Source organism: Atheta coriaria, unplaced genomic scaffold (assembly GCF_025399875.1).
Source record: "Atheta coriaria isolate IRGN ID8LTWV9N9 unplaced genomic scaffold, Caltech_Dcor_3.1 hic_scaffold_10_pilon, whole genome shotgun sequence".
Taxonomy (NCBI): domain Eukaryota; kingdom Metazoa; phylum Arthropoda; class Insecta; order Coleoptera; family Staphylinidae; genus Dalotia; species Dalotia coriaria.
Genome location: NW_027045452.1, coordinates 3,023,580 through 3,049,601, shown reverse-complemented (window position 1 = coordinate 3,049,601; position 26,022 = coordinate 3,023,580). Strand labels below are relative to the sequence as shown.

General features: G+C 36.5%; 1 protein-coding gene across 1 annotated transcript; it reads right to left on the bottom strand.

Moving 5' to 3' along the window:
* Positions 1-1,592: 1,592 nt before the first annotated feature.
* Positions 1,593-25,788, bottom strand: LOC135800769 (uncharacterized). The gene is made up of 4 exons (XM_065314088.1): positions 24,696-25,788; positions 4,941-5,139; positions 4,568-4,798; positions 1,593-1,775 (listed from the first exon to the last, which is right to left on the bottom strand). Exons 1-4 carry the CDS (start codon positions 24,740-24,742, stop codon positions 1,593-1,595), a joined length of 660 nt encoding a protein of 219 aa, XP_065170160.1. The 5' UTR covers positions 24,743-25,788.
* Between the last annotated feature and the right edge of the window lie 234 nt (positions 25,789-26,022).

Genomic DNA, 26,022 nt, shown 5'->3' with positions numbered 1-26,022 from the left:
CTCTAAATCGCAGTTAATTGCTCGGCTGTTTGCTGTATTACGTCCGAATAATGTTCCTCCATCGTTCGAACTGCTGTTTTGACGCAATTAAAGCGGCGTGCCGTTTTTTGACTTAATGAAGCGTTCGTGTAGAGCAATTTCAAATGCCAAAAACTTAATGAGGTTGTAAAATTCTCTCGAGTTGTTGTTATGCATTGCTTCTTACGCGTTAAAACGCAGATTAAAGCTCATAAACGTGCGTTTGTCTAAAATAGCATCCTTTTTGACCGTATGGCAAAGGCGTGTGTACTCTAACTGTGCTCAAGCGCAATATTCTTGAAAATAAAAATTTTGTCGTTTTATGCTGTTTTTACGCGTTAAAACTTCTATAAAGGCAAAACGTGTGTTTTCGCTAATCCATTCTTTCCTTTGCATGCTTTTCACTCCAATTGTTGAAATGGCGAATTCAATGATGTTGTCGGCCATATTTTCATTACTTTTGCGCTGAATTTTGGTTTATTGAAATTTTGCTTTTTCGCCTTGAAGGATTTTGCAATATTTTGAAATGCGTAGCAGTTTCTATATTTAGTTTTAATCGTTTCAAATCGGCTGGTTGCTTGTTTTATGCGCGTTTTATTCGCAATATGCCAACTTTTACGTGGTGGTCACTTGCTAAATCAGCACCTCTTTCGTTCCTTAGATCTGAATAATGCAAAAGATCGCAATTTAATAGAGATTGTGATATAATCGATTTAGCTGTGGGTTTTCTGTTTTGCGAAACGCACGTTGTCTTGTGAATCTGTTTGTGGCTAACAGCGTAAATCTATTAGCAGGTTCGCGTTGGAGTTGAAATGTGTCAAATATGTGCCGTTTTCGTTAATCTGCCCAACGCCGTTTTTTTCCATAATTACTTCAAATTTTCGCTTTGAACGCCTACTTTTGCATTAAAATCGCAATATTAGAATTTTATGTCACCGCTGTTTACGTCTTTTATAGTTTTCTCAAGGATGTCATAGAATTCGTCTTTATGCTCTTTAGCTAAAAAGTATTGGTTGAAGCGTAACATTTGATAAAAGTTACTTTTCAAAACCTGATGTAGAATCTCTTTGCTGTGTTATTACTCTAAACGTTTATTGGTGTCCATGAGATTAGACTCTTTTAGCATGTTTAAACTGAATAGAAATCCTAAACCGCTTTCGTAAGTTTATGATTCATTACCACTAAAAGTAGTCGTTCTCCACATTGTGTGGATGTTCTTCATTCCTCAACCAACGTATTTCTTGATATACCTAAAATACGTAGATTATATTTAAAGAAATTAATTAGTTACCTGCTGCAATTTGGAGCTTCCGTATAACGTTTGCACGTTCCAGCAGCCAAAACGTATCTTGTGTTTAGTATTAGCTTTTGGTTCGTCCTCGTATTATCCGTCCGCAGTTTAGCTGAAGTTTCGCGTTTGTGCAATAGGTTTGATTTAGGTGAATAGGTTATTAGCCTTCTGAACCTGAATTTGGCGCTTAAACTGCCAGCTGTAGCGTTAAAACCCGCCAAAGTGTACCTGCATGTTTGAAGATGTTGTTGATTTCAAGCAATTTTACGTGTTGAAAGTTAGGTTATAACGAATAATATTCGGTCGCCTTAGCCTCGTTTGTCGAAATTAAAACGCACCGCGTAAAGCGCAGATTGTTGCAGTTGGCACCCACGGCCCTTGCCCCCCTCCTGCTGCTCGTGCTGCCCGCGCTGCTGCTGCCGATACCGCTGTCACGCGGCGTCTCCAGCATGCTGTCCACGCTCCGCTGCAACACACGCACAAAGCGCACAACGCTCAGCGAAAGAATGTTAACTGCCTCTGATTACGTCAATGATCTTCGACTGCGCAGGTATGTGTACGATAAAACTTGTATTTCGCCGCCAGTGCAAGTTTACGACGCTTTTTGTATCAAGTAAATTGCAATTAAATTAAATTACAAACTAATAACTTTGACTCTCGACTTAAATTGCGAGTAAATCTCTGCATCGTTTTTCTATTGCTTTCTGCTCGCGTTAATTTATTTTATATAAACATTTTCCTACGTAAACAGAAAATAATTCTTTGTCTTTATGGTCGATGATGTGTCAACTTGAACTAAACAAAGTTTCGTGCGCGTAAATTCACCAAAGAAAAGCAAATAAATGAAATCTGATTTGGTCTACAAATATGAAAGGGGTTTTCAAATAACCTCTCTAGCTGTAGGTACTCGTAGTTATATTTACAAGGAGTAAATAAAATTAAGTTGAAGCGAGTGCTCGCACATAAATAAGAAGCGCCGTGAATCACCCAATTTCCTTCCGCAGCATCTCTCAACACATTGTCGCCAAGATTCGCCCGATATAAATTGTCTCTGTTTACACGCCGTAGCAGCAATTGCTGCTGTCATTACCCAGGCTGGTCAGCGTCAAGGCACGAAGGTCACCTAAATAAAGTAGAGTCGAGTGCGGCCTTGGACGAAGACCCGAGAGAGTGGATCTTGGATGGACCACTTTTCCTACCTCATTTCTCATTCCTCAAACCAAAAACCCCATTTGGAAAGCAAAAGTGTTCTACATCCCGGGTTTCTTGAATGGAAAGTTCACGAAACTGGTCAAACTAATCAAATTATTGTTGAATAGCTATATTGATCTTCAAAACCATCATTTTAATGTAATTGCGAGGTTTGCTTTCGTTTAAAGATGATTTTCTCTCTTGTACTCTAACCCTATTCCTTCAACTTCAAGGGCCTCTTGACCACTTCAACTCAAACTAATCGGACTTCATAAGTTCACAAGTAGAAGCAGTAGACGTGGGCTTGAAGTTATTCTGAGAACGTATCTGGGTGCAATTTATAACCGGGTGCATGACATGAGCAAATGACAGGCACGTAATTCTAACTAAGGCCGGAAATGGAAGTTGGATTAGAATCTCAATCTTGCACAGAGACTTAAGTAAGTCACCAAGTTATGATGATGATGAACAGTATCATTACTCAATTCTTCCACGTGTAACTCTTACATTACATTCTATATTCAACAATTCAAGAAATAAATGTAAAAAAACACTTCGCCCACTTTGATGGATTACAATGAGTTTTGATTGATACGATGCTAAGTATATTGAAAAGTTGCTGAACAACAAAAGTGTCAAGACTTAGACAAAGTCTAAGAACTTTTCCACAAAAGGTTGAAATAGAAGCAATTTGGTGGAACAAGAAATTTACCCTGTAATGTTGAATTAATATTTGGTGGCGGATGTTTTACCTCGAAGTTAAGTGAAGCAAATTTGATCCTACCAAAGTTTATCAGAAATGATCCGTTTATTTAAGACCCTCAGAAGGTCACAATATAGCACATAATCATTTATTCATCACTCGCCAAACTAATTTCATTATTCCATCGAACATTAACTCTCCTCTACCGCAAAAACAGAAAACAATTTGCGATTATAGCCACGCCCATTGAACACTGAAAACACTTCCGGTGTAATTAAATCTCAATATATTGTTGCAAATATAAAGTAAAGGGCTTATCTCGAAAAATATCAGTTCAAACGCGTAACTTGTTTGTTTTAATTTTATTTTTCCAGCGAGTGGGAGGCAGGCTCACTTCGTGGTGGTGGTGCTTAGGCGTATTATAAAAGTTAGGGCGGCACAGCTGGTTTCCGTTTACAAATTGCTGCAATATAATTTCCCACGAGTAAAGTACTCGTGCTTACTTAGATATAAGTATACAAATACGCACCGAAGCGTCTTATCATATGATGACCTAAAACTCCTGCCTGAAACTGATTGTAAATAACAAATAAAAAGATTTTTTCATTTCAGGAAAATAATTATTTTACCATTACATAATAGGCTATTAATTGGTTTGCAAATGCGTTGTCCCTTATTTAAAAATTAATTTTGAAAATTTGAATGAAAGCGGAATATAATTCCATACAGTGCAAGAAGTGTGTGTGCCGTGCTCATTTAGCTAACGAATGTATCAAATTTATGCAAATATATGCGTCCTTTTCGCACAAAGGCGGCGATTTCATTACGCTGCGCCCATGGGACGTGTGGTTCTTTTCAGTTGATTGAAATAACTAAAATTCCATTTATTTTTTGCATCCCTCCCGAAATATATTTCCATTAAATATCTAAGCCTAATGCCGTAGTAAATTACTTAAAGGTATATATTCAGGTTATCCCTTAAATCTAGAATCAATACTTGGCTAAACAGGAAATACGCGAAACTTGTGTAAACTTGAGTGGGTGGTGTTTCACGTATTTGCCGAATATTCTCAAATATGAAGTGAATCAGTAGCTTTGCAAATGAAGCGAATTCTTGCAAAACGCATTGTTCTCGCTAACCCTTATCTTTTGCACGTCAACAGCGTGGGTTTTGTATTAATTCCCTGCCGCTAAATTGTGATTTGTTCATGCAGAAAATGTATACATAGAAAATGAAAACTTTGCACCCGATATGGAAACTTTGTCAACTTCATTCGGAGAATACTAATTCGAGATTAATTTAAATTGCGTTCATTTTCTGAGAACACAAAACTAACGGGACTAAAGTCGATGATGATACTTACGTTGATAGCGACTGCGGCGCTCGCCTTCCGGGTCGATTTCGACGTCTCCCTGTCAGCGGACCGTTGCTGGAGGTGACGACTGAGCGCAAACATTTCAGCAAGTCGCGAGCGCGTCTTACTCGCCGAAGATTGTATAATTGCGGGCGCGACCTGTTGAGGATTGCGCTTCCGGCTCGGAAACACCAGGTGTTCGATGTCCGGCGTATAGGATGGATCCATTCGCACGAAATCCTGCAAAGCGGCCATCAATCACACCGAGACTTGTAAAATCTGTTATATTATTGCGTATTATATTAGTGCAGTTTGATTGTTTTGCATACCGAGTTGTCGTGCGAGTTGTGTGTGGATTATTTAGTTTTGTGCTCCTTTATACCTGCATACTAAGTTTGCCGCTTGAGCCCTTCGACATTTGCTTAGTGATCGACTTGCGCTTGACGTTGAACGGCTTCGTCGACTCGGCGAGCATGATGAGTTTATCTCTGATGTGCGACTCGTCCCTGCTCATCATGCACACGGGGGACGCGTCAAATTGCACGCGTGTGATCCTCGGGTCTTCGTCGGACATTATCGATCTGCAACATACGTGAAATGTGGTTACAAATTCTGTACATGTCAGTTAACCACATTTGTAATTTATTTTACAATATATAACCTAAAAGTTCTTTTGTTTTTTTGTAGGAAAAAAAAAGAAAAACAAAAAAGGGAAGTGTTGTTGAAAGAATCAGACCTTGGGAATTTGCTAAGGGTTAAATGGATGCCTTGAACTAACGCAATGTGCTACTAACTCGCACGTGGAGTCTCGAATAACCGACCTTAACACGTTTACTGTCCCTTTTATCCGTTCCCCAAACTCACATAGTTTGTCTTTTCGGAACGTGCTGCTATTTCGCATGTATTTTTTGTTCCATGCAAAATTTCAACAACAACAACAATAATGTAGTTTTAATATAAATTAAAATTACTTTACAAAAAAGTCCAAGCAGCACATTTTCTAAATTTTAGGAGCTCCTTTACATGAAGCATACCTACTTTAGTTTATCCTAAATTACGCACGTTCCTCACCGAAACAAAAGTTTACTAGTGTTTTCATAAAAGCGATGAACTTTACACTACCGACATAAAAGCGCCTGGTTGTATTCACTAATCACATTTAAACAACAAAGCGCTTTTTGCTCCAACAAACATTAACATTTTTTATGCTTTAATTAACACTGTGTAACATTAGCGCAAACGTATCAACAATATATCACGAGACTGCGTAAGTAACGACATAAAAGATACGCTCGGTTTGCCACAAACAAGATGTTAAAATGAAAAAAATGGCGATTTTTCACAATGCTCTCAACGCATTTCGGGCATGTCAGTATTAACCCAGATTTTCTCATTTTATTATTCATTCCATGCGTGGGGCACGTTGAGCGCGTCTTGCCTGCTCGCTGAACGTGTTGTCATCAACTAATCTTTTACAGTAAACTCAACGGAAGAGGGAAAAGTATAGAATTAATGAAATTTTTATCAAATTGAATTTCAATCACAAATAAACCAATCGCATGGTCGAATTTTGGGCATTTGCGCATTGAAAACACTTTTCAGTTGGGGTTTTTGTTGTGGTTGAGGATTGAAATCGGATGATTTCAGATAACGCCAGCATTGTTCATCCAACGCGGTTGGATTCATATGAAAGCTTTTGTGCGTTTTGTGGTTAGTTCCAAAGTTGGATTGTTTTTCCCCTTTTGGACGCAAAGCGGAATTTGTGCGACCACTCAAAATGAACAAAATAGATATCCACTTGTCATATAAATGTTGAACATAGAACCCAAAGTACTACTATCATTAATTAGTTTGTTCACTTTGAAATTAATTCTGTGTGTCTGTCTGCAAAGTTGCTGTCGTTGTCAAACCGGCAAAAAACTAATTTACTAAAAGCGTTCAAAATTGATTATTGTGCACTAGCTACTTGTATATAAGATGCACGAAGCTAACGCAATTAGAAATCACTTTGCAGGCGCTGTAATTCTGGGCATTATCGATGGTGATAAATCATGCGCGCTGAATAATTATTTAAAGCAAAACACACTCTGCGGTCCCATTTGGTTAATTGTAACATTATGACACGGTGCACGCCCACGAACCGCACAGCACCCACAGAAGATGCTAATTTCCGCGCTCGAAGACACCTTCAAACTTATGCGCCCCGCCGGCGATAACGTCACCGCATTAATTAATTAAGTAAAACTTTTCCAGCCCCCGTCTACGAACAACTTAACTAAGCCTATGCGTGTTGTTAGTACAAATTGAGATAAAATTGTAGCAAAATGTTGCGGGATTTCAAGTTGGAAGTAAATGAATTGTGTAGTGAAGGTAATAAAATGTATACAGTAAGAAGAAAGTTCTGTGGCAGTCGATGTGGAAACTGCACGGAGCTTACTCGCATGCATAATGACACTCTGTAAGCTTCGTGTGCAATGTTGCACATGTGAACATCTTTTCCCGTAGCTGATAGACGATGCTGTTTGAAAGTTTAACGCGCAATCATCCGGTTAGGTAAACTTTCGATAAAGCTACGTGTGTCTGGAAATATTTACAGCTAAACTTCAATTTCACTGTTTTAACATTTTAGGTTTTTAATCTAACTGCAGAGGAAAATATTTTTATTTCGGAAATAGTAAAATTAAGATCTAAAAAATCTAAAAACCCAAGGAAAAGCTGTTTGTAGTAAAATCGTAGTAGAAGCCGTACACGTCCCGCCAGTTGATAGTAAATTCGGTACGCTTCGTCGTGAGCGTTTTGTATTTCCGCTTCCGCGAGGATGCGCGCGTCAACGTAGCAGCGCGCCGCGAAGATTTCGGTCGATAGGATCGTCGGCGGCGGCGGTGGTCGCTCCACCAACCCGCTGGCGCTTGCGTTTTCCCTCAAAACGTGCGGAAAACCATGCTGCGAAAGAGACGCGACAACGTCTGGCTGACATTCCTTGAACGTTTTTCAGCTTTTGCATCTCGCGGCGTTACATTATGATTATACTAACACAACATTATTATTTATCTTCATTGCGGCAGCCTCCGCAACGCAAGTTTTAGTCAAATCAAATTTCTGCCGAGTTAAAGATAAATTATATTCTTAACTCCAAGGAATATAATTTTTGTTTCATTTTTTGTTGCTCTTTTTATCCGTATTATGAAATTATAACGTGTTTGCAGGGCAAATGTTTATGTTGCTTGCGATGGTGATGAATATGAGTTAAAGCATTTAATTCGAGCACTCGAAAAGTTGAATACAAGCGAGTGCTATTAGTTATTATTAGACTGCATAATCCGGGAATGCGAAAAGTTTGCACAAATGCATTCCTTGCGCTGTAAACTCACAGGCCAAGCCAAAAACCGCACGCCGCCTCCGAAACTAATTAAACATGCCAAATCGCATAATTCAATTTCAGCACGTTTGGATCTGGCCTAAACCGGCAGCTTAAAATATCAGAATCGTATTAAACGTGTCTTATCTACTCTTCAACATTAAGAATATTTGTAAAATTTAATTGCGCCATTGAATTAATTTATATCTTAAGAAAAAATATTTAATTACTTAATAAATTAGAATATTAAATGTTAATACACTCCTGTTGTTGACTGTGCAATTCGTGCAAAGCACTGCAAATGAGAAATGTCTTTATCGATATGAATTCGCAATCAGCATTCGTATTTTGACGGCGTTATTAGAAATCCGAACAGCGGGACGATGTAGATCTCAAATAATACGAAAATCACAGAGGTCTTATTTGAGTTTATGCACTTTCTCAGGGTAAACTAAAGCCGGAAAAGTAGAAAAGTTGAAAATTTAGTTTGTTTGCAAAGTTTTCTTATTAGATTTGCGTCTGTTCAATATTTAAAATTGTGCTATAAGTGTAAACTATATTCTTCTACTACCCAAAAAGTTTAATTAAAAACTTGATCGCAAAAGTGAATTTTTGAGTACATTTTTTAATAATCCATAAAATAAAAAATATGATTTCTTTTTTTCCGCACGAGTTGCTTTCCACGGAAATGGCTCATGCCTTCGCATATTTCATGCGCGAAGTTAATAGACCCAATATTTCTGGTCTTGTTTGAACGCATGGACAAAATGCGATCGTTGTTCATGTGTAATAACCCGAAACCTTTCACGATTTGATGACAGCTTCAGCTTAGAATATTTTTTCTTCATTTAACAAAGGATTAATTTAATTCATTTGTCTGCGTCGCGCGGCTGTTTTTATTTGACTTTCGTTTCTCTACTGCAACATAAATTGAAATTGAATTCGCGTACCAATTGAAAGCTGGATGCTGATGGGTTGAAACACACCCTGGGCAGAAGAGGAAAGCATTTGTGAAGCAGCGAACGATTAATCTTTACGGCATTTTCGGCAGCCGGATGACAAAACGAGGAAATGAAGCGGCGCCGTTGCAAACTTTCTGAACCAATTAAATTCAACGAATTGCGATTTTATGCGAGTATGAAATTTTGTCGTGCTTCAACAGATGTGTGCGCAAACTCATACCAATTACACACGCAACTTTTATAACATTAAAATGGAATATTAGCTGAAGAAAAAAAATGGAGAAATATATCTGCAAATATGATTTATGTAAGTTTGATATAAAGTTTTGGTGGAGGCGCCGTGACTGGTGGAGGCGCCGTGGGAAATTGTGTTTTATTATACATAAAATGTATCTATTTGATGACAACACAAAATTTATCTAAAAATGTTCAAACCACGTTTTAAATTCTTATAAAATTCAAAATTCAAGTTGAATTTAAAATTAAACATTTTATTCTCTTAATACTTAATTTCAATTAGTCGAAATTGTTTCGCTGCCAGGTCCAAAGACATAATTTAAAGTAAACATTTCAAAATTCACAAAACTCAAAAGCTTTTCCGCCTGGCTTGATTAAATGACGCGAAAATTTACAGGCCAAACACAGTTTAAGCATTAATGGACTTGAAAAGTCAAGTATTTATTCTGTCACACACAAGTGGCGTGCAATTAATAATGTGATCATAATATCGTTTTAGGTGTTTTGGTCAAGTCGTATTTCTTTCAAGTCGTAACTCGCAGCCGGAAGTTTGCTAGTTGAAAACGCTTAAACTAATTAGAAAGTTGTTGCGAGTTGGGCGTTAAGTGGCAGTAGTGTAACACGGTTTCGTACTCAATCCAAAGAATGCGAATTGTGCACACCTCGCAAATGGAGTGCGCGTAACCACGTTAAACTACTTCTTGGAAAGACCTGCGATCTATTGCACTTACCGGCGAGTTATTCTAGTTTAATCGAAAAAAGAAGTAAAAAATATCGCATTGGAAATTTTTTAAGTGCTGCAGTTGTCAAGTGATTCACGTTTTAATTATTTACTTTTAATTAAAAGGTTTTAAACTATAATTTATTGGCATTGATAATAAAAATTATGTCATATTTTTTTTGGTGGAATTTTCCGAGTATTTGCAAACAGATTTTTATATTCTTTCACATTTTGTAAGATTTTTTGCTCAGCCCCGAAAGTAGAGCGAAGGTCGCATCGAATTTGACCTCCTGAGCTCTCCTCGAACGTTAAGCCTCTTATCAATTTGTACGGGGCGCGTTTTCGCGTTCACCCATTTTTGGGGCTCGTACACAAGAGCCGCCCAATCGGAAGGGCCTCTTCGTGCCCTCTTCACAGTAGCACTGGCGGAAGGAGAGATGATATTGATTGATAATCGCACTTACCATAACGGTGAGATATTATGATATTATAAATGAATATGAATAAGACCACTCACGTCGCTTTGCTTACACCATCAATATTATTTTGTATTATGTGATGTGTTGATCGTATTGTGATGTATTGTGATGTATTGTTAAAAAAAGAATGCCAACAACAATATTTGCATTCATTTAAACTCGATCAATATTTGTCACGTCAACGGTGAAATTAGATTGATATTTATTCGTTTCAAAATGCATTGTGTTTTCAATTTAAGTGTAAAAACTTTCCAAGTATTTGGATTTCATTTTATTTAGACCGCTGGTGACGTGGATTATGTTCATAAACATAAGCTTATAAACCAACTTTTGTTTTTCTTTACCAAAAGATTATTATGGCATAAAAAACAACACCATTCAACGTAAAATGTTTAACAATCTTTTTGTAACTCAAAACCTTTGATAATAATTAGATTTTTTACTTCCACCTATTAATTACTTTAGTCACGGGTTTTAGTCACGGGTGGAGCTTACGCCTGTGCATTTGCTCTGGGTGAGAGCGAATTTTGAAGATTTAAAAACAAAAATAGCGTAAAAATCACATAACTAAATGTTTATAAACAAAACTCCCTTTAAGCCACTTGATACTTAATATTCTATTATGTATGTTAGGTTATGTATGTATTTTTTAAGGTTATATAATATAAAAACTGGATATGAAGTGAAATTCAAAATGGTGGTGATGCTGTCGCCCCCAATCCGGTAACCATCTTAAAATAACATTACAATAATTGGGAAAGACGTGTTCCTGTTTTTCCAAGCGCGCCGAGAGTATGATAACAGGATGAGACACAAGCGAGTTGGGCGCACAGGTGTTGGTAGCGCTACCGCTACCAGCAATGAAGTGGAAAGTGGAATTTTCGGCGCATCGATTTTCACATACGACCACAATACCTAGTCGTAACATGCACAAAATGTACCTCTACTCCAATACATTATACGACTACCTGTATTATACGCCTTCGTTCAAATACGCATGGAATGTTTTCTTTATTCTGCGAGGTTTTTCCGTCGCTTTCGTAACTGCGTCCAGAGGGAACCTCGTTATAATCGTTTTTATAACAGCTTTACTTCCTCTATCTACTCGGGTGTTAAGTCTATCTAAGTTCATTTGTTGTTTTTTTATAACATAACACCGAAAAACTCAATTTTGCTAGAATATAAAAACCTAAAACAATTTTAAGAGTAACTTAACCTCAATAGTTAACTTTAATCAGGAAACTGTCGAAATAACAAAGTTAACTCAACACGTAATTATGAGTTAACTCATAGTTGTCCTAAACAAATATCAAAATATGTTGCAAAGTACTCAACTGCTTCCAATTAACAATCTACGAGTAAGCTTCACTACCTTCCGAATTTGCTCAAATAAAGTTCGGTTTATTCTGTTAATTATAACCAAGTCAGAATCAAGTGGTAAAATTAAATATTATACGTGGTGTTGATTTTCTCCAGGTGCATATTCCGCTGGAAGCTAACTTGGAACAATATCATTGTTTATCACGTCACGTCAACATTGTTATTGACATCAATATACTCATCAACTCGACCGAAATAAAGCTATTTGTGCGAAGACATGCGTCGTGCTGCATTGTTGTTCACATACAATGCACGCTGAATATATGAATGCAAAGGTGGTATTGTCAAAGATTCATCAAAGACGAAAATATCGCGGTGGCGATGTAGTGTGAACGGCTTCAAGCTCGCTTATGAAGCGGAATTGTGGAAAATGTCACAGCGTTGTCATGCTTTTGTTGTGCTTTTGTCGTCGGTTCAACAAAGCTGTCGTCATTATCCGCGGATTTGAATTCTTTCATCTACGTTTGTTTTTTTTCGACCGGCAAATGTTTACAAAATAACCAATAGTACTCGTTTTAATATCGGTAAGAGAATTGTATGTTTTATCTGTTATTGGTTTTGAGATAATCGGAATGATGCTGGAGAAATAGTAGTACAATGAAATAAACATAAAGAAACAATGAAGCTTTAAGATCGAAAGCACAGCGATGATCTTTTATAGCTACGAACGTTTTATTGTCTTCCAAATTGGATTTTCCAACGACTCAATTAATTTTTATTCATTTCAGCAGACAATTACTATTAGAACCGCATTGTTTCTAAAATTATATTCAGTATTATATTATTATGCTCAATTGTGTCTTGTACGAGTATTCTATCGATTTTTGAAGACAAAAATGTATAGACATTGAATTTCCATATGAAAATCATAAGATTTGGGTTTGATATTTGTATGCATCTTACAGGCAGTTGAAAAAATGTTAATATAAATACAAAAAATAGTGATTTACCACATAGATAGTTTTGTAAAAAGTAGTGTTTTATTTATGACTCAATTCACAAGGATTGAACGCGGTGGAATTGTGGAGGTGACGGGCTCAGGAATTTCTCTAGACTGATTTTTTTATCTGAGTTATTCTCAATGGCGTTACCATAGTTATATATACCCATCTAATTTTAGAATCAAATGTAATTTTATTAAGTTAAATGTATTTTTAACTGAATTATTAAATTTTATTTTTTAAATTTCACTATCGATTCATAAAACTTATATAACCTTTGCATATTTTAGCACAAGTTAGCATAATATTCCGATAAATATGCCAAAAGTAGAAAGTTGAAATTTCCGAAGATATTTTGAGCTTCGCTGCAAGTCTCTGCAGTCTTTCAGTTGTTCGTTTTCTGCGCCGAAACACACGAACATCTTGAAAGAGTCGTTGAAAACTTTAGAACTTGAAAACTTCTACACTGCCCAGCCCCTCGCACTTTATTTCATTTAATTTTTGTTTTGTTTTCCGCATGGGGTTTTACTGTCAAATTTATTTGTGCATCGAGACACGCGTGCAACAAAAATTCTAATAACTAGGCCAATTCACTCATGAATAATGACAAAGAACCAAATAATGGAAAAACTCAATGGGATGTCACGCGCGCACCAAAAGAGTCACTCATCCGTGCTTTGATCAATGTTTGCTTTTTTGTTTCATGTCAGGATATTACAAAACATATCCTAACTTTCAAAAATTTGTGTCGATTTTTTCCACTAAAAACGTTTAAAATGAAATTTAAAAGGATGATTAATTATTCGAATCAAATTAATAATTCAAAATTAATTTTTGCGCAACGTTAAGAGAGCAATTTGTAAAAAGCCGACAGTGATTATTCACTTCAACGTCAATGAAAAGAAAAAAGTAACAATGCAGATAATTGATAGCTTCTTGAATTATTTGTACGTTTACACTGACAGAGAATGAAATAGCTTAAAAAAACAAACGTCTATTTACCTGTCGATATTGCGCGATATTTATTAGCAAAATAGAGATATGATAAATTTGTTCATTCATCACTATCACTTCGCAATGATGAAAAAGTTGGACAAATAACACTCAAGCGATTTTTAAAATCGTTGGTGTATCATATAAATCATGCAATCCAAACAGCACAGCGCGAGTACAAATAGAGTGAAAACGTTATCGACCGCCGCCCCCAGCTTCATCCCCGCCGCTTCTCTCGCGACTTCTGAATTGTCGAGCCGTTTGCTCATCGCATCAAAAAGCAGACAGCACATCATGATGCCCACCGAATCTATCTGATGCCCTATATAACTAATAAAGATAGTGTGATATTTTGTGGCTAGGGACCAGCGCCATTCAACGTTCGATATCACATATAACTCATTTGCAGATTGAATTTTCCCCTTTTTCCATTTTCGAGTTATTGTCATATATTGTTGGAATGCGGTCGGTGATATCGAGGCGCGCAGAACAAATATGTGTTTTTTTCGACTCACAAAGGATGCCAGATAAAATTGAAAAACAAATTTCAATTTTGATTATTGCAACTGATATTACACAGGAAAATAAACAACGTAAATAAATACCTAAACCTTCAAGTGACGTATTTTCAACCACATTTTAATTTCAAAAATTTCAATTATGTATTAAAGTAAGTAGGTAGTTAAAATACGTGCAACAAGGCTTTTGTTGGTGATACTTTGGTATTTATGCAGGCAGCGCTGATGATATTTATAAGTTTTTAATTAAAAGCGATACAAATACATAGGAAAAGTGTCTCCATTGAAGTGATTGATGTAATTAGCAGTGACCTTTACAAGCTTGTATTTTATGCAAATGTGAAAGTTTACCATATTATATAAAAACTTGGATTATGTCCAAGTGCGATGATAAACGCTAAACGATTTCAATTTAAAAGAATATGAGAAAAATATAAAACGCTGCCAAAAATGTTAAAATTTTTGAGAATCGTGACTGTTTTCCGCTCATTTTGTCAGAAACTTGATTAATTGTGACAAAACAAAAATTATCAGCACTTTATAAAACACATAGAGTGACCGTGTCATAAATAAACGCCCGTGGACATTAAGAATTCGCTTGGATATGCGCAAACGTTTGTTCCATATTTAATGCGGACGCGCGTATCATTCAACGAAGAGAAAATTTGCATTACGCGGCATAATTTTTGACCATTTTCACGTTTGATGGATATTATGCTTAAACGACAAAAGCCCAAAAAAGCCAAAAATTTTCTAAAAATAAAAAAAATCTGCTGATAGGTCAACCTACGAGTATTTATAATATGGTAAATAATTAATAATGAGATGCCTCTACGGCAAAAACAATTTTTCCCACAAAAAATTTAATTTTTCATTGTGTGTTCATAAAACCAAGCCAAAATTAAATATTATCTTTAATATTTCATAGAAAAAAAAATGCCTGATACAATTTCATGCCGCATTAATTTGCATTTCGCCGCGTTTTCGACTTTCGCGCGCATTGTTTGGCCAAAGTGTCGCGCGAAGGACTATTCAGGCCATTTCAGGATAGTAAAGCGCGTCGGTCCAGCTTTGTCGAGTTGGCGTTGACAGCGCGAGCTTTTAAAACCTCTTATTGAACTTTATATACCGCGCTGCCGCATTGCCAAACGAATATAAAATGCCTACACACTGAGCCCTCCCTTGCAAACGTCCCAGTAATGTCCTGCGGCGCTCAAGCCTACCCACTCTGCCCCCTCAAAAAATATATTCATGAACACCTGTAAACACTCGGCACGGTTCCCACCGCGCGTTTTAAAACTTAAAAATGTGCGTGTTTTACATAAAACATTTTTACATTCGTACTTATGAAAATAATTGCAATTGGCCAAATTTGACATAAATAAATTATTTAATAATATTTGGGGAATATTAATTTAATAACAACATCAAAAGGATACTTTTTAGCTGGTAATAATAATTTTAAAAAATAATTAAAATTTCATTAAAAACTTTTTTAATAAAACGCGAAATAATAATTAAATATCTTCCGACAGCTGAAGAAATAACCTCGATTATACTATTAATTTTATTTAATATTATTTTTATCAATTTCCGACATTCTCACTAAAAATGCAACTTTTAATAATTTGACACATAAAGCAGTTATTTTATAATACATCCCAATCGGAATCCACCACTGAAAATCCCCGTAAAAGATACAACAAAACAGTTTCCACACTGATTTCCTTATCCGCGCGTGAGCAATTTTAACGTTTCTCGTCTCTGCGCCCGCGTGCGCTATTTCCGCCCTCGTTTAAGCGCTTTTTATTGTCTTAATGTGTCGCCCGGCGCCTGCACCATTGCTATCGCAACCTGTATAAACTTTCTGCGTTTTATATCGAACTTTATTAGCTTCCCTCGCTTATTCTCAACCAACTAAATGTGCACGTAGTTATTTTCTTGCTTAATTAAACATAAAACCGTTTTGTTTACGTTTCACAAAATAATAAACTAGTAAAAAATAAATGTTTGGACCAGAAATATTCGGTCCGAAACAAAGAGCTCACGCACAAGTCGCGTTGTCGCGCTGATGGGAGCCGCTAGCCGCCACACAGTCTGCTGCTGTTGTTCGACTGGCGCTGCGTTCGTGTTACGCGGCGGTCGCGGAGGCGGCGCGCATCGCGCAATCTCACGAATACTCTCCGTTTCATCGGATGCTGTATGATTAAAATAAATAAAATATTTAATTTCAACGGTATTTTAATTCCAAACTTTTTTCTAAATGAATTTATTGTACTCGTTTTTCTAAACCCTGTTAGATAATAATTCTTCGTTTATTTTTAGCTTTTTTTTAATGGCAGAACGGTTTGTAATACTTCGTTTCTTTGATGTCATCCTCGTGCGACATTTTAGTCGTTCCTTTCTGCATTTTATACTCGCCGTCGTTTTCTCCAAGTTTTTAAATTTTTAATTAACACGTATAATTGGTACCAAACGCACAAAAAAGAATTTCCACTCCAATAAGCATATTAATTGGCTTGTTTGCATAAATTAGAAAATCTTATCGTTGACTTTTCCGGCAATTTCAAAAAAATGTCTGTTAGCTTTTATAATAACAATGAAATTAAACATATCTTGGTGGCATACGTTGATTACGTGAATTGCATGCCACATAAACTTGTTTCATATTGATACAATGTTACTAATCATAACTCGAACTCCCATGAAACTGTAACTTTCAGCAGGCTTGTCATTTCCTCACCCACACTGTCGCAGAACCCGCAGTTGTGTATATTATATGCGAACATGTCGATCGGGGTTGTTGAACTCGTGGTGCAGCGTGCACCGTCTACGGGGGTGGTGGCGCAATGGCACAATGCAGAGAATAGCGACTGCGGATGGTCGTAGATGCTTTTATGGATTTGCTGCGAATCGCGTTAAACCACAATTTTCTTTGTTGAATAACGTTTTGTTCGCAAAAATATATAAAAATACGACCTTCTCAACAAATTTTCTATTTGATATAAATTTGGCTTTGATTTTGACATTGACAACGAATAGTTTACTTTGAAAGCAAACTATGTAGCCGCAGATTGTTTGGTTGGCTGGTTCCAGCAACGCCTTGAAACTTGTCCCCGTAGCAAAAGTCTCATCGATCAAAGTGAAACTTTTTGATTATGACCACAGCGCGGCGTCCTAGTCCGAGGAGCAGTACGAAAAAAGAAAAAGGTCTTCAAGCGTTGTTAAACACGGTTTACGAGTGCCGTCACTGCGCTAATATATTTGAAAGGGTAGACTGTCAAAAAGTTGGCCATTTTACCCAAAGTTTGTGTTGTAGTTTTCACTTTCTATCAGACCAAAAATAGTTTAACTTAACTTACTAACACAATATTTAGTGGAAAACTTTTTTTTATTCTTGTAAAAGATCAGTTTTAATATTAGCAGAAGAACAAATGAAATTGTGCGCAATAATTAGATAAAAAAACGGCCTCGAATCGGCTTTCTAATTAATTGGAAATCGAATGAATATTGCGTTGTGAGAATTTCGTGGAAGAAGTGCATCAACATTGATTGCTTAGAAATGTGTACACATCCGGGTGTTTCTTCGAACTTTTTTTTCAACAATTTGCAGAAAATTTTGTATTTTTAAAAATTAATTATAATGGCTTCCCGGATCATAACTTTTCTAGGATAATATGTAATTAATACTGCGCAAAACAATATTTTCTCTTGACCGTGAATTTTGAAAAGTCAAGTCATCCTTCAAAGCTTATTTAAAATCCAAACCATTTCACAAAAGAAAAATGAAGAATGATTAATGTATCGAACGCATCGCACCAATGAAGTGAACGTTGAAGCGGAGATTTAATGGCAGCTCGGCCTGAAAGAGAAGGGTGGAACGGTTATAAGCAATAACAAAATCGCAGCGTCTAAGTTTTGTTCGCGTTTACATTCACATCCAACATCCATACACACACAACCACATCCACATCAACTGTCGACTTGTCGACTCGAAGACGTTGAGTTTTCGAATCCTGTCTGCTTTTGAAAGGGATGTTAGCAACCAGAGCAGTCGACTACATTTGACTATATGGGGCATACTGCGAATTGAGTGGAAACAAGATGGTGGTTGACGCATGTTTCTTAGAGGCGTCAGGACAAGAATTAAGTTCGTATCTGAGGTGTTGTGTGTGTGTGAATGTGTGTTTATTGACGTTAAGAAATGCGCGAAACGTGCAGATTTCAGACGCGTATCGAGGGACAACTTCAACGTCAATGTCTTATTCAAAATTCAATTGAATGAAATGATTATTGAGAAAACTGTAGAATAAACTTTATTTAATGTAATTTTGATCTGTTAGATGTGCAATGTTTGTATTTACACGTGCATACTTCCGGTAACTAACAGTAATTGCAATGCTGGCACAGAAAATCAGTTTTTGCTTGCTTGAACTAAGTTCCAAGCTGAAGTTTGCACGTTAGTGATGTGCAGAATTCGATACGCTATTTAAACCTGTATTACTTGCGCACGTGTAAGCAAGCTACAACTTATGCCACTCATGCAAATGCAGACAAATCAACTTCAAACTTGGAAGTGCAAACAAATCACTTCTATCTCATATTGTATGCTTATACTAAAGATTTACAGGATACAACTTCCTCGTTTCGAATAGAAAATTTATCTATCGCCTCAATTATTTGATTTCTTCACCCAAAGCTAACGTAATTAATTAGTTCGGTTATTTCATTTTATTGTTTTATTCTTGTTGTCGGTAATTTAGCGGTATGTTCACGAATGTTGATGACTTGGTACCAGTCGAAATAATTGTCTGTTGTTATACAATTGTACGTTGGTTTTACGGTTTTATATCCGTTCCATCGACGCGCAAACACGTGTAGTGTGTAGTCGCAAGTTATTTAGAAAGCACTGCACGCCGAAAACGAACAAAAACTAATTTGCAAAGCCAATTGAATTGCAGATTGGAATTTTAGCGCATTTTACGAGCGCGCTTACGTATTTTTTATTGATGTAAAAAATTTAATTAATTTAAGAGAGCACAATGTTTCTCTGCTAGTACGAGTATAAATTTAATTGCGAGTTAAGAATTGATTAAATATGCACACGCCTGCATTGCAGCCAAAAGTAAAGAGAAAATTTGCATTACGCGGCATAATTTTTGACCATTTTCACGTTTGATGGATATTATGCTTAAACGACAAAAGCCCAAAAAAGCCAAAAATTTTCTAAAAAATAAAAAAATCTGCTGATAGGTCAACCTACGAGTATTTATAATATGGTAAATAATTAATAATGAGGATGCCTCACGGGCAAAACAATTTTCCCACAAAAAAAATTAATTTTTCATTGTGTGTTCATAAAAACCAAGCCAAAAATTAAATATTATCTTTAATATTTCATAGAAAAATGCCTGATACAATTTCATGCCGCATAAAATGGCATTTGCATTGCCAAGTGTTTTCGACTTTCAAGTGCGCGCATTGTTTGGCCAGCGTGTTTGCGCGAAGGACTATTCAGGGCCATTTCAGGATAGTAAAGCGCGTCGGTCCGGCTTTGTCGAGCTGGCGTTGACAGCGCGAGCTTTTAAAACCTCTTATTGAACTTTATATACCGCGCTGCCGCATTGCCAAACGAATATAAATGCCTACACACTGAGCCCTTGCAAACGTCCTGCACGTCCTGCGGCGCTCAAGCCCACCACCGCCCCTCAAAAATATATTCATGAACACCCAAAACACTCGGCACGGTTCCCACCGCGCGTTTTAAAACTTAAAAAATGTGCGTGTTTTACATAAAACATTTTTTTACATTCGTACTTGGCGAAAATAATTGCAATTGGGTCAAATTTGACACAAATAAATTATTTAATAATATTTGGGGAATATTAATTTAATAACAACATCAAAGTGATACTTTTTTAGCCAATTTTTGTAATAATTTTAAAAAATAATTAAAATTTCATTAAAAAAAAACTTTTTTTTTAATAAAACGCGAAATAATAATTAAATATCTTTCCGACAGTTGAAGAAATAACCTCGATTATACTATTAATTTTTATTTAATATTATTTTTATCAATTTCCGACATTCTCACTAAAAATGCAACTTTAATACCCCGACACATAAAGCAGTTATTTTATAATACACGTAACATGGCGTTCAAATGTTTGGCCAGCCGAATAGTTGTAGTCAACGGTTTTTACTGGCGAGTGCAACAAGAGCTTGTTATAATCGATAAGAGGACGTTGAACCTAGTCCAGTATTTTCCCTCGTAATCGTGCAAACGCTGGCACACTAGCACATCGTTTGTCCCATTTCGCACCTGCACGTACACGCCACACGGACAGACATGATTGTGCACTTGCTTTTATCGCGCGCATTTACTATTCGCAAGCCGCGATGAGAATTCGCATGCAAACGCTTCCGCCCGATGAGGAAACAAACGGGCGAGTTTGAATCCAAATATGAATGTCCACTATGAATACAACAATGCTTCATTGGAATTTAAAGTCGTGGATTAACGAATCGTGAATCGTGAAGATAAACTAAATAATATTTATATTTAAATTGAATTTCATTTAATTTCTGTCTCTATCATTGAAAAAATTGAATATTTTAACAATAGATTTCATCAACAGTCACTGCCAATTGTTTCATACCTTTTGTTTCAAAATTATATCATTATGTGATTTTAATGAGCATTACTGATAATGAAATAAACAAAAATGAGCTGATTCATTCGTTAACCGTCGTTTAAAAATTCAGGGATATTTAATACTTGAATATTTATTAAAGTAAATAGTTTAAATAAATATTCCTACTAAAATAAATCATAAAATCTCATGTTTGGCTTGTTGATCGTTATTTACACGAGTGTAAATAAGTGCAAAGCTTGCACTTTTACACGTTTGTGAAATGCAGCGTGCTTATTTGGTGTGGCAACATCAGAAGTATTTGCTTTCACTCGAAAGCTTTTCCTATAGTTGCATTTCGCATAAACCACAAAATCAAAATTTTGATTTATACGTTATATTATGTAATTTTTTACCTTTATCTGTGGTGGGTAGAATCGGAAATCCCAATCGGAATCCACCACTGAAAATCCCCGTTAAAAGATACAACAAACAGTTTCCACACTGATTTCCTTATCCGCGCGTGAGCAATTTTAACGTTTCTCGTCTCTGCGCCCGCGTGCGCTATTTCCGCCCTCGTTTAAGCGCTTTTTATTGTCTTAATGTCGCCCGGCGCTCGCACCATTGCTATCGCAACCTGTATAAAACTTTCTGCGTTTCTGGTATCGAACTTTATTAGCTTCCCCTCGCTTATTCTCAACCAACTAAATGCGCATCGCAGTTATTTTCTTTGCTTAATTAAACATGTTCCGTTTTGTTTACGTTTCACAAAAATAATAAACTAGTAAAAATAAATGTTTGACCAGAAATATTCGGTCCGAAAGTCGTGCGAGCTCACGCACAAGTCGCGTTGTCGCGTTGATGGGAGCCGCTAGCCGCCACACAGTCTGCTGCTGTTGTTCGACTGGCGCTGCGTCTGTGTTACGCGGCGGTCGCGGAGGCGGCGCGCATCGCGCAATCTCACGAATAATACCTGTTTCATCGGATGCTGTATGATTAAAATAACAAAATATTTAATTTCAACGGTATTTTACTCCCAAACTTTTTTCTAAATGAATTTATTGTAAATTCCTGCTTTTCTAAACCCTGTTAGATAATTCTTCGTTTATTTTTTAGCTTTTTTTAATGGCAGAACGGTTTGTACTACTTCGTTTCTTTTGATGTCATCCGTGCGACATTTTAGTCGTTCCTTTCGCATTTTATACTGCCGTCGTTTTCCAAGTTTTTAAATTTTAATTACCGTATAATTGGTACCAAACGCACAAAAAGAATTTCCACCTAACAAGCGCTTATTAATTGGCTTGTTTGCATAAATTCAGAAAAATCTTTATCGTTGACTTTTCCGGTAATTTCAAAAATGTCTGTTAGCTTTTTATAATAACAATGAAATAAACATGTCTTGCGGCATTACGTTGATTACGCGAATTGCAGTTACATAAACTTGTTTCATATTGATACAATGTTACTAATCATAACTCGAAACTCCATGAAAACTGTAACTTCAAAGCAGGCTTTGGTTATTTCCTCACCCACACCGTCGCAGAACCTGCAGTTGTGTATATTATATGCGAACATGTCGATCGGGGTTGTTGAACCTGTGGTGCAGCGTGCACCGTCTTACGGGGGTGGTGGCGCAATGGCACAATGCAGAGAATAGCGACTGCGATGGTCGTAGATGCTTTGCGGATTTGTTGCGAATCGTTAAATCCGCCACTCTTTCTTTGTTGAATACGTTCGCAAAAATATAAGAAAAATACACCTTCTCAACAAATTTTCTATTTGATATAAATTTGGCTTTGATTTTGGATATTATTGATAACGAATAGTTTACTTTGAAAAAGCAAAACTATGTAGCCGCAGATTGTTTGGTTGGCTGGTTCCAGCAACGCCTTTGGAAACTTGTCCCCGTAGCAAAAGTCTCAATGATCAAAGTGAAACTTCTTTTGATTATGACCATTGTGGAGCGGCGTCCTAGTCCGAGGAGCAGTACGAAAAGAAAAAGGTCTTCGCTGTTGTTAAACACGGTTTACGAGTGCCGTCACTGCGCTAATATATTTGAAAGGGGTAGACTGTCAAAAAAGTTGGGCTTATTTTAACCCAAAAGTTTGTGTTGTAGTTTTCACTTTCTATCAGACCAAAAAATAGTTTAACTTAACTTACTAACACAATATTTAGTGGAAAACTTTTTTTTTATTCTTGTAAAAGATCGTTTTTTAATATTAGCAGAAGAACAAATGAAATTGTGCGCAAATAATTAGATAAAAACGGCCTCGAATCGGCTTTCTAATTAATTGGTGAATATTGTGTTGTGAGAATTTCGTGGAAGCAAAGTGCATCAACATTGATTTCTGCTTAGAAATGTGTACATCCGGTGTAAGTCTTTTCGAACTTTTTTTCAACAATTTGCAGAAAAATTTGTATTTTTAAAAAATTAATTATAATGTGGCTTCCCGATCATGTGTTTACCAAACTTTGCTAGGATAATATGTAATTAATACTGCAAAACAATATTTTCTCTGACCGTGAATTTTGAAAAGTCAAGTCATCCTTCAAAGCTTAAGTTTAAAACCAAACCTATTCACAAAAGAAAAATGAAGAACGATTAATGGTCGAACGCATCGCACCAATGAAGTGAACGTTGAAGCGGAAAGATTTAATGCGCTCGGCTTGAAAGAGAAGGGTGGAACGGTTATTATGCTACAACAAAATCGCAGCGTTCAAGTTTTGTTCAAGTGTTACATTCACATCCTCAACATCCATACACACACAACCACATCCACATCAATAAGAATTGATTAAATATGCACACGCCTGCATTGCAGCCAAAAAGTAAATTGAATTCAAAGCGGAAAATCAATTACAAATGTAATTTAATTAAATCGACTTAATATTTTAATGTTTCTTGAGTTTAATTAATCTATGAATATGATTTTTAGTTTATGCCCACGTTTCTCTTCGGTTTGATAAATATTTTAGTTCCGAGTGAGCTCAAATATGCAAATGCCAAAGCAGACGTGTTTTGATTTGAATCGTTTCGCATCGCGTGCGTATCATACCTCCACGGGGATTATCCTCAATCCTTCAAATTTGAAAACAAAGATGCGCAGCTAACTCGCCCTAAATCATTCTCCACATTCTAATTATTTTCGCGTTGGATGTATGGGTATGTGATAATTATCTTCACGCATGAAGATAATATCATTTATAAATTTATAATTTGCAAGGTGAAATTCAGATAAGTTGATAATGCTGATATTTAGGAATATTATAAATGAAATAATTATAATCTTATACCAATCAAGGCCCCAGAAGAATCTCAAATTACTAAACACATATTCATGTGTATTGATAAACAACTGTCAAAAACAATTGTGATATAACAATAAAACACATTGTTTAGTGTTATTGAAAGGCTATAATGTAAAAAGTTTATTGATTTCTGCAATTTGGTATAGTTTGAATTGTGTACACAACTAGAGCGGTTACACATGGTGATGCCTTTTGTTGCAACGCATTTTATGACCGCAACCAGTTGTTTGGATGAGTTTGTTTGAAATTCGGTCGGAAAAAAACAATTGAAACTAGCGAAACAAACGAAACCACGAAAGCAGAAACGCCAAAAGTTCCACTTGCGCTCACGATTCCGCACATTCCGTGCCCAAACATTTATTTCGGCCTGTCTTACCGAGTCTTTGGTCCCTTCTTACAACATGTTACGCTATGCTATTCTAATTTCTACTTAATAGTTTGAAGTGTCATTTATTCTCGCCTTGCGGAATAATTTGATTCGGTATTTGCACTCAAACATAAATAATAACTATATCTTCTGATATATGAAGTAATATGTAATCACTTAATAAATGTTTTTAGTTAAGTTTAGTTATGATTTGCTTGGTTTTCTAAATGTCACGCTTACCTTTTGTTACAATCGAATTTTGAGACGTTGTGGAGTACATGTGCCATTAATTTAACCAATTTTGTGTAAGCGTGGTGAGTTCACTAATTGCACCCACATTCGTTGCTACTGATGCAACTGTATATATGGATACAGGAAGCAACGAAACGTGGAAAGAATAATGCGAAATACGTGTAACAGGTTAGATTCTTTCGAAACGATACGAAATAAATCAATACACGACTTATAACACAAAATTGGTAAAACGGTAAAGTGTTTTCCAGTTTAGGCAGGATTCCGCTTGTGGTCGTTGAATTGTTCAAGAGCGTAGGAGAGCATCGCACCAGCGCGAGAGTTAATTTACTGGAAAATCGCTACCGTTACCGCATCTCGACTTAAACTCTCTAAACGCCCGTATAATGCGCACAAGATTGAACAATCACACTTCACATTACTGGCCACATGTGGTAACAGCATCAAGCGTGTAATATAGAATATAAATTAAATTTTAAGACACTGCCGGCGGAAGATTCCATAAAAAATGTAATACAATAGAATATTTTGACACTGACCTACGACGACACGAAACGCGTGCAATCACCGCCGGCACGCAACTATTCCAACAACGGAGTGCATCCCATCAAATGTTATAATATGTTAAACACATGCAGATTCAGGCTCATTCCATGAATAGCATTAACGTGTAACAAACCCACAAGTACACGTGAACATTTACGTGCGAACGTGCACTTCTATGACTGTGATGTTCTCGTGAATTAATTAATCGACCTTGCCTCGCCTCCAGCGGCGAATTGCTGCATACACGCGTTCATACCTTCGTTGATCTTTTTTCCTCGGCGCGCACACATTTACACAGTCAAGCTACCGACGGATGTGCACAGGTGGAATGCACAAAGTTGGTTGACTTGCAAAAGTGGGAATCATGTGGATGGCAATATTTAATGCTGTATGCAAATGATGCAAGCAGGCGCAGTGATGTAATGTGTTGATACGTATGCGCATATTAAGGTTCTTTTGACAGCTAGATCAACTAATACCATTTACTGTATGAGTTTGTAAAAAGTTTTAAACTTACTTCGATATAAAACGCTATCCTGATCCGTTAGATAGTAGAATAACTCACATTTTAACAACAATGTTAATGTTAACTTAAATTCACTCTTTAATTCGATTTTAGAACGTTTTTTTTTTGTATTATGTGGTAGACGCTCCGTGGTAACAACAACTTTTACTAATGTTCGCTGCGTTTCAAATGAAGTTCACTTTTATTGAAGAAAAACTCTTCAGCCGGCACGACGCGGCGCGCCGGCGAAGTCGAATACAATGC

Coding starts and splice junctions, on each gene's coding strand:
- LOC135800769 (XM_065314088.1), bottom strand. CDS start 24,742: ATGGCACATGTACTCCACAACGTCTCAAAATTCGATTGTAACAAAAG. Junction 5,140..24,695: donor AAATTCGATTGTAACAAAAG/GTAAGCGTGACA, acceptor CGTATGTTGCAG/ATCGATAATGTCCGACGAAG. Junction 1,776..4,567: donor GCGCCGCAGTCGCTATCAAC/GTAAGTATCATC, acceptor CGTGTGTTGCAG/CGGAGCGTGGACAGCATGCT.